The sequence below is a fragment of the Pyrus communis genome, chromosome 10, assembly GCF_041283825.1.
Source record: "Pyrus communis isolate YQ-2024b chromosome 10, ASM4128382v1, whole genome shotgun sequence".
NCBI classification, from domain to species: domain Eukaryota; kingdom Viridiplantae; phylum Streptophyta; class Magnoliopsida; order Rosales; family Rosaceae; genus Pyrus; species Pyrus communis.
The window spans coordinates 19,497,299-19,507,585 of NC_142574.1; the positions used below are offsets into that span (position 1 = coordinate 19,497,299).

At 37.7% G+C, this 10,287-nt stretch overlaps 1 protein-coding gene across 1 annotated transcript; it reads left to right on the top strand.

Moving 5' to 3' along the window:
- Nucleotides 1–1,285: 1,285 nt before the first annotated feature.
- Nucleotides 1,286–3,861, top strand: LOC137727986 (3-hydroxy-3-methylglutaryl coenzyme A reductase). The gene is made up of 3 exons (XM_068466852.2): nt 1,286–2,512; nt 2,648–3,176; nt 3,303–3,861. Exons 1-3 carry the CDS (start codon nt 1,467–1,469, stop codon nt 3,546–3,548), a joined length of 1,821 nt encoding a protein of 606 aa, XP_068322953.2. The 5' UTR covers nt 1,286–1,466; the 3' UTR covers nt 3,549–3,861.
- The last annotated feature ends 6,426 nt before the right edge of the window (nt 3,862–10,287 follow it).

Genomic DNA, 10,287 nt, shown 5'->3' on the forward strand with positions numbered 1-10,287 from the left:
TGCAGAGAGATCATGTGAGAACAAAATTTCAAATCATTAATTGAGATAGGGAGTACGATGTATGTGAGTCGATCACATCACCTAATCACCGTCACAATCCCAAAACAACAAATGGAGTAGATCTAATAAATCAAACAGCTCCACCCTTCACACATAGATCCAAAAGAGGTATAGCACACCAAAACGAAAATTAAAATCATGCACTATCCTATAGAGAGCAATTAAACTAGCAAACTCTCATACAGAGAGAAATCAAACCAAACTCCAGGACAATTCCTGAAAATTATTAAACAAAAACAAATATAACTTTTTTGGCCTGCAGCTTGTACAATTATAAAAGATAACTTCTAATATGATCTAATTGTTTCCAAAATTAGGAGCATGATTCTCTCCCCTCCAATTCCCATCATCTTCCCTCCTCTCCTCTCACACTTTGCTTTTTGTCTCATTATCTCTACAAAAAAAAAAAAAAATCGATATAAAATGTTAACGTGGCTTAACCGTAGCTGTTCAAGTAAGAGGAGAGGAAGTGGGAGAGAGTTTAGAAGGGGAGAGAATCCTCCTCCCCAAATTTATGAGCACTACTAAGATTTAATAGAAAGTTGGCATGCTAACCATCATGCATGTGTAAAGATAGGTTTGCATTTTACAATACAATTCACATAGGCAATGCCTTCTGGAAGCGCTTTGCTATGAAGTGTTGTTGAACCTGGCAACCTGCTAGGGTTTAATTGCTATTAAGTAGTGTTCAGTTCTTTCTGCTTTCCCTACACAACCTACCTATAATCAAATATTGATACACTCAATGCATATACGACTGACAGTCACACACTCTTTTTTTTCATCCAACTCTTAAATGTAAGCATAAAGGGCTGCACATTAACTCAAATTACCTAAAAAAGCCACCAAACCTAAATTTAGCTTCCATGGAGGATATAAAGATAGAACCTAAAACCCTAAAAATAACTAAACAAAGATAGGGATAAAGACAAACAACCAACCATCCAATATAATCGGAAACACAAATATAATTTTCTTACAAAAAAAAAAAAAAACTTGTAAGAAAATGAAAAGTAAAATAAAAGAAAGAAAGAGGTAGGAAAGATAAAACAAGAGGTGTACTCCTTTGACTATTTATTATACTGCAACTGCGACACGTGCCGACAGGACACTCTTACTTACTCCCTCCCTTCTGCGTAGCTTCCCCTCCCTCGCACGTGCCAGTCCCTTCGCACGCGTACGCCAGCCCACTACCTATATAAACCCCCCTAAACACTCGCTCCACCATTCAAACAGACTCAACGGCAAACCTACCAGCAATTTTAAGTTCAAAAATTCAATCATTTTTGTGAGTTTCCCGTTTTGCCCACAAGCCTCTGTCCTCGCTGTCCTTTTCCTCTCGATCTCCTCCTCCGCTCGATCGCCGGCGGCGCGTTTTAGCATCACCAGCCGCGTCAACACACCCGATGGACGTCCGAAGGCGATCGACGATGGACACACCTGCCACCAAGGCCAGAAGTGGGCCGATGAAAGTGAAAGTGGTGGACCACGAGAACGACGTCGTCGTCGTCGGGGCCAAGGCCTCCGACGCCCTCCCGCTGCCGCTGTACCTGACTAACGCTGTCTTCTTTACTCTCTTCTTCTCCGTCGTCTACTTCCTCCTCACTCGGTGGCGCGAGAAGATCAGGACCTCCACGCCGCTCCACGTCGTGGACCTCTCCGAGATCGTCGCGATAGTCGCGTTCGTCGCCTCCTTCATCTACTTGCTCGGATTCTTCGGGATCGATTTCGTGCAGTCGCTCATTCTCCGCCCCAGCAACGACGTCTGGGCTGCCGAAGATGAGGAGGAGCACGAGCGCTTGATTTTGAAAGACGACGCACGGAAAGTGCCGTGTGGGGCAGGGCTCGACTGCAGCCCAATTCCCCAAATTGCCCCTGTTGCTGCCGCCCCCAAAGCTGTTGCACAGAAGGTGTTTGATAAAGAGGTAGTCCTCTCCACTCCCTGCGATTTCACCACCCAGCCGTTGACGGAGGAAGATGAGGAGGTGGTCAAGTCCGTCGTGGCGGGAACCATCCCTTCGTACTCTCTGGAGTCAAAGCTCGGAGATTGCAAGAGGGCGGCAGCTATCAGGCGCGAGGCGCTGCAGAGGATTACAGGGAAGTCTCTCACTGGTCTGCCATTGGAGGGTTTCGATTACGAGTCAATTTTGGGTCAGTGCTGCGAGATGCCAGTTGGGTACGTTCAGATTCCGGTTGGGATTGCCGGGCCTCTTATGCTCGACGGCAGAGAGTTCTCCGTGCCAATGGCCACCACCGAAGGTTGCTTGGTTGCCAGCACCAACCGTGGCTGCAAAGCTATCAACTTGTCCGGCGGAGCCACCAGTGTGTTGCTGAGAGATGGGATGACCAGAGCGCCTTGTGTGAGGTTCAACTCTGCTAAGAGAGCTGCCGAGTTGAAGTTCTACTTGGAAGACCCCAACAATTATGACACCTTGTCCACGGTTTTCAACAGGTAATTTGAACTTTTCTGTACTGATTTGTATAATTACCTTGATCGGTTTGTTTGATTAAAGCTTGAAGTTGTTGCTTTTTAATAATATTTTGGGTTTGAACTTTTAGTTAACTGGGTTTGGGTTTGACTCTTCAGGTCGAGCAGATTCGGTAGGCTTCAGACAATTAAGTGTGCCATTGCTGGGAAGAACTTGTACATGAGATTCACCTGCAGCACTGGTGATGCTATGGGAATGAACATGGTCTCCAAAGGTGTGCAAAACGTTTTGGATTTCCTCCAGAACGACTTCCCTGACATGGATGTGATTGGAATTTCGGGCAACTACTGCTCAGACAAGAAGCCCGCTGCAGTGAACTGGATCGAAGGCCGCGGCAAGTCAGTGGTCTGCGAGGCTGTGATCAAGGGCGATGTGGTGCAGAAGGTGTTGAAAACCAACGTGGCGTCCCTCTGTGAACTTAACATGCTCAAGAACCTTACTGGGTCTGCAATGGCTGGAGCTCTTGGTGGCTTCAATGCACATGCCAGCAACATCGTCTCTGCAATCTACATCGCCACCGGCCAAGACCCAGCTCAGAATGTGGAGAGTTCTCACTGCATTACCATGATGGAACCCATCAACGATGGAAAGGACCTTCACGTGTCTGTCACCATGCCTTCCATTGAGGTAAATTGATTGTCCCTCGATGTTTTTTTACAGTGCTTGGAAATTGGAATCTTGGATTGTTCTTACATTGATGTATTTTGATGCTAGAGATGAAGTCTTACATTGGTGTTTGATTGTTCTGTCCAGGTTGGTACGGTTGGAGGTGGGACGCAGCTTGCCTCGCAGTCAGCTTGCCTGAACCTGCTCGGAGTGAAGGGTGCTAACAGAGAGGCACCAGGATCAAATGCAAGATTGTTGGCCGCTGTTGTGGCTGGTTCTGTTCTTGCTGGAGAGCTTTCTCTTATGTCTGCTATTTCAGCTGGACAGCTTGTGAAAAGTCACATGAAATACAACAGATCAAGCAAAGATGTCTCAGCTGTTGCATCCGCTTAAGAACTCGAAAGGCCCAACTTCACCGGCTTACAAAAGCCGAAAGTATGGCCGGAAAGATGTCGAAAGAATAACGGCGGCATGAATCAGTTATCGATTTGGCATGGGGAGGAAGAGGATCGAGAAATAATGAACAGAACAAACGTACAGCAGGGCTTAGGAAAGAAGGATTGTACTATTTGTATTCTTTTCTTTGTTTACTTTTTTTATTTCTGTGTTAATTTATGACTTTTCATGCCTTTGTATGAAAGAAATCGTGTAAATTACGATGAAAAGTTTTAGTGGCAATTATTAATTTACTCGAAAGTTCTTCAAATGCAAGTTCTTTTTCTTTTCATCTTTTTATTTAAGCGTGATGTCTCGGGCCTATAATATAACGTTTTGTAATTTAAATTTTTACAAGATATTGTGTTATTTACCGATGCAACAAGTTTCTCTTTTATTTATGTGAAAAATTAAATTACCGATCCAACAACTTTACTGTAATGGCATCTAGAGGTGCTACAAGTTTCTCTTCTATTAATGTAATCTCTTTTATAATTGGGGTGTTATGTGCATTGTTATTTTCACGTGCTTAATTGTGAAATTTGAATGATTTCTTTCATTGTTTGCTTGATTTCTCATGGGATCAACATCAATGACGATGATGTTTTCTGGTTGATTGTTATTAATGTTTTAAAAGGCGAAAACGAAGCTAAGGTGTTTCATGAATAGGGACATGTCTAGACGAAAGTTTTGAGGTGTCAACCAAAACCACAAGAGACCTAAAATTATTAATATAAATATTTTAGGAAATTATTATCAGCACTTCAAATATCTTATTCTAAACTCCTCACAAGTATAATTTTCTTTTTAATTATAGAAAGTTTAGAGTGCAAAATGAAATTTTTATAGTGTCAATAACATTCTCATATTTTATATATAATATAATCAACAATAGAGTCGAAATCAAACATTGTAGAAGAATAATCAACAATCAAATAAAAATTTCTTCATTGTAGGTGAGAAACCCTAACTTTAAAATAAATAAGGGAAAATTAGGTTCACATCTTTCTTTTTGTTACTCCATTGATTAAAATCCTATTCATTTTGAATTTTTGATTAAGGTCCTTGGGTATTAATAACATCATTAATTATTTGAATAATAAAATATTTTTATTTTTAAATATATTCCTTTAGTGTTAAAAATGTTACAATTAGTATATTTATATTTATGGCTAAATTTTTTATCATATATTTTTATTTTTAGTTTGTACCTATTTTTAATTTGCAAATATTTTTTAATTTGTACCAATTTTCTTTTCATTTTTAATTTGTACCCATATATTAATTTCTTTTTGTGCCCCTATTTTTCAAAGTTTTATTTGTGTTTGTACCCATGTGTATACCGTCACGTGACATTGTATATTTAATCAATGATAGAAAAATTACATATGGTATATTTATGTTTTATGCCTAAACTTTGTATCATATATTTATATTTTTAGTTGTACCCACTTTTAATTTGCAACATTTTTTTTTTTTAATTTGTAGTATTTTCTTTTTAGTTTTATTCTGTACCCATGTATTAATTTCTTTTAGCGCCTATATTTTTAAAAATTCATTTGTACTCATAATTTTTAATCTTTTATATGTACCCTAATTTATGTAAAATGTACCAATTTTTTTTAATTTACCATTTATTATTTCTTATTTTTACATAGTTTTTATGCATTTATTCAATCAAAATGTTTGAATTTTTTTTTTATTGTAACCGTTTCTAATAGTATTATAATGATGAATTTTAAATTTATAGGATTATAAATCTCATAAAATATCAAACAATTAATGTCAAAACTATAAAAATATAAATAGTAATATAAGGAGGTGTACAAAGTCAAGGGACATTGATCAAACTTTGAATACTATTAAGGTTTTAATCAAAAAAATGTTAAAGATTAGGGACCGCATCCGAAGTATCCCAATAAATAATAAAAAAAAAGTCGCACATGACGCTTCAAACGCGTCTTGACCACATCTAAATAAGTTTAAATCTACTCCCACTAAGCAAAGAATCCCCGCCTCAAAGGCCAGCTAGTCATGCCTCAATGCTATTTTTAAAACACTGATTGTTATGTCTGTTTTTCTCTCCAACTTTAGGCTATCCACTAGGCATGCAAGTTGATAACATTTTTTGTTCAAATACAGATGGCTTGTGAATATTTTTTTTCTTTTCCTACTAACCTTTAAAATTGTTTTTTTTAAAGTATTCATTTTCTTTTGTTGGTTTAGCACGCAGAGTACAGACAGCAAATTTTTTCAAGAACAAGGAGAGAGATTAGTGTGTTGAGAATTGTCCCACATAGGTGAGGAACAAGGTTTGTTATGTGCTTATATGATCTTAGGCTACTTCCCATATTGCCAATTGGTTTTATGGTAAAATCTTAATTTCATCATGGTATCAGAGCGGGTTGTCTTCGTATGAAGCCAAACGGCCACACGAACTCCATGTCACTCAGTTGTTGTCCACGTGTAGGCTTGAAAATCCACCACACGTACGGGGACGTGTTGAGAATTGTCCCACATCGGTGAGGAACAAGGTTTGCTATGTGCTTATATGATCTTAGGCTACTCCCCATATTGTCAATTGATTTTATGGTGAAACCTTAATTTCATCCTAGTGTACCCTAATAATATTTAGGCAATCGATCATTCTAGATTGGCGGGGAAGCTCACATGTGTAGAGTCTTTGAGTGTCTTAGAAGTTCAGATCTTCAAAGTATAGTAAAGGAGAAATGTTAAGAAAACACTCTCAAAACGGAACTCTCTAAGATGTCGATTAAGAATCTGTTTATATGTTAACCATGCTTGCATCTATTTGCCTCCTTCATGTGTATGAACATGCTGAATAAAGAATCAAGTAACTAATTATAATTAGATTAGCAACAACTATCCCTACACAAGCGTGAGTAATTATTAGTTATTGACACACATGTTGGTCACTGCTTATTAACACTCAAAATGATTGTCAATTGTTGATGTATGACTGAACTCATATATACGACTATTCCTGCATCATTCTAACGACCATTTAGTGGTGCAATAAGATAGTTGTTGGGATAGTGGAAAATGTCAGCCGTGGCTGGCTGCTGCAGGCGAGTAAGTTGACTTGATCAAAGTCGGTTGGCTTGCCAATTTGGACCAAACCCTAATTGTAGTCTATTTATGCTGGCAGTAATCGGCAACCACCATTGAGGCTTTGACTACAACTGCTACAGTAAGTTCCTTCACTATTTAAATAGTTTAAATATTTCGTTTTCAAATGTGCGTGGTGATGTTGCATTGCATTCCTTTGCTACTTGCTACGGCCAAGTAATGAGACAATAGGACTTAAATTGGAGTCTCAGTTTATGGCTGCATATAATTATATACACACACACACACACACACACACACACACGCAGATGTGTGTGTGTCGACTGGTCTATTTTGATTTTATGGTAGTTGGTGAAGATTAAAAAAAAAAAATTCTGCATTTCATATCTCAATTAAAGAAACTTCTTGCATACAACAATGAGTATATATACAACGTACAGTATCTCTTGACAGGCTGATCACGTCTTCGTTATTGTACGCAAGAACTTCGTCTCCTCAAATATTTCATTTGCTTGCGAACTAGGTGTTTACTTGCATCATCAGGAGCTTGCCACATGAAAACCTTTATCTGATTTGATATGCAATCTTATAGGTGGATCTTAAGATTTTTGTGCGCTCATTTTCTTCTAAGTGGACGCCCACAAACAATTATTATCACAAAATTTCAATAGCTTGTGATGAATCATTACCCATTAGACAGATATTGAAATTTCGAGGAATTATCAGAAGTGGATTGCATGATGAACAGCTTCCAGTATATTGACCCATGAAAGATATATTTCTACTGGTAAATCCTACATTCAACTCATTATAGTCAAGATTTACTTTTTATTTAAATAAAAATGAGTGTGAACAAAAGTACTTTTAAGTACGAGAGGCATCCTCCACAACTTACTAGGTTGGTGCCTTTTTGACTAAATAATTCGATTACGTGATAAGTGAGACACTCATAATGGTGATGAAGTGAATAAGGCTCTTGGCAGCACCGAAAACAGAACAAACATGGTGAAGCTTGAATGCATGGGTGAATAATGGTGATAAATGACTGAACATACGAGGAAGACGACAGATGGAATGAATCACAATTCACATGGCCTTGCTTTCTCCATGTTTCTCTGTGTCGTATGCCATCAATTGGATTATCTTCCATCTTTGATAACTCTATTAAACTAATTAATTAATGTGCAATGCGATTCATGCTTATCTGTATAATTAATTAATTAATGAAATTAGTGAGTCAAACGTATGGGAGCTCGTCATCATTTGTGCCCTTTACTGAAAGCTTTCATATATTATATGATGAAATTGCAAAGATTCCTCAGGTCCAAGTTTTAGGCTGCATCCAAGTTTTCACCCACAAAACCAATGAACAAGCACATAGAAAATGTTGGAGTTCTATTTGTTCCCGTTAAAAATAATATTATCAGATGAATCCAATCTATTTAGGGTAATGCTAGGGAGACAAATTTGAAAATAAAATTTTGTAAACTAAATGACAAGTAAGTTGATGATTGAATTGTTACTCAAATTTTGATAAACGTGTTCATTCTTATTAGTGATGCATCATTTAGTTTGACCTACAAAGTCGATCTCCCTAACATTGCCCTTCTATTTTATTGATTTAGATGCAAGTTTTATAGTTCAAGCAATTAAAATATTATTTATACTTGGTGTCCAGTGTTCGATCATACTTCCACAAGGAACTAGATCCTCTCAAGATGGGCAACGGTTATGGCTGGCGGGTAATCGCTGTTATTTACCCATAACCATTTATGTTCATACCCGCATAACTGTTTACTAATTGGGTAATTACATAAACGGTTATACCCATACCCATAACCGTTTATAAACGGTTAACCACACCCATAACCGTGTACCCATTTAACCATAACCGTTTACTCGTTTTTAAACCCGTTTATCCTTTTTCTACCCATTTACCCCTTTTCATCCGTCTATATGTTTTTTTTAACAACTTGAAAATTAAAAAAGAAAAATTTGTCATAATTTTCGTTTTCTGACAATTAAACAAGTATGCTTATCCGGGTGTAACGAGGGAGTATATCCGTTCTAGTCAATGCGGCTACTCTCATGTCAACATGCAGTAATGTATCTTAAACATTGACAAATACACAAATTATGAAAATTCTCACTTAAAATACTTAAACTTTACTGACTCAAAATGTAATTAAATTAAGGAGGAAACAAGCAACTGATCAAAGCAAGTTGATGATATTCATGGGGTTTGAACGTTTCAAGCAGGGAATCAAAAAGCACCGCATCAAGCAATAATCAAATAACTAAACGCGACATAGACAAACCCGTGTTCACCTGAGCTCTGATCAGCTATGTTGGTCCACTCGGAATCTTTGTTGAAGTCCTCTGCTCCGCTTGCTGTTGAGATAAAGAGTGAGCTCCGGAAAGGGGAGAGGGCAGCGAGGAGGGAGAGATGAGCGAGGGACGGGGCGTTTGAGACTCTGAGTCTGGTTGAGAGATTGAAAATTTAGGGTTTTTAATTATTATTTTTTAATTTTACATATATTAAATTAAGTGGGTAAATGTATACCCATTATAACCGCGGGTAATATCCATAACCGCTCATTTAAATTTCATGGATAAACAGTTACCCATAACCGTAACCGTGAACTTTAAATGGGCGGGTAACCGCGGTTACCCAAACCCATGGGTATTTTTGCCCATCCCTATCCTCTCCTGAGCTTAGGATGGGGATCCTCATAAGCAGCTCATCCGGGCCGTTCAAACTTGATTCAAAGGCTACAATAATTATAAATTTTAGAAGGGCCCCATGTTTGGAACCATTAGATCAAATTTCAACGGTCTGAATGAGCTGCTCAAGAGGATCCCCATCTTGAACTTAGGAGAGGATCCAGTTCCCTTCCACAATATCTCTTATACAAAAAGTTGGATTTATAAACCTTTTCTTTGTCACCAATTGTGATATTTCTTTGACCCTAGGGCAGTAACCTATCATGTTTCCACCCAACCTAGCATGTGTTTCTTTAATCGTTTGATTTTCCTTGGTTAAGATGGTTATGGTTTGAAAATTTAATAATAATAATAATATTATATTAAATTTATTAATTGAATGGAAATTAGAAGTGGAGTCTTTTGGTAGAAATATGTGTCTACTCAAATGAAGAGTTGTAACTTTTGACTCTTCATGAATAGTCACATGTTTTCCAAAGAGGTATCTCATATTCTATGAATAGGGAAGCCCCCTATAATCATTATAGAATTTTTCATTGTTTACATAATCATACATAGAGTGCACTAAATATTAGAGAGTCTCATTGAGTCCATATGAGAGAGTTTTCAACACAATCGTGGTTCATGGAGTGCTACTATTACAAGGACGTGGTCGTTGTATATTGGGAGACATGTGCCGATCAAACATGAGCACTGTAATGGGGCGTAAACTTGTCTTAAGGACAAAGTGTCCAACACTTGCCTCGACCGTATTTTCTAGGTTTTTCTAATCCATTATATCATGTTCATTTAACATTGGTTACTCATGTGCATGCATTATTGTGATATATAATTGCATGAATTATTTCTTGATTTTCTATGTGATTTATTATAGTAATTAGAC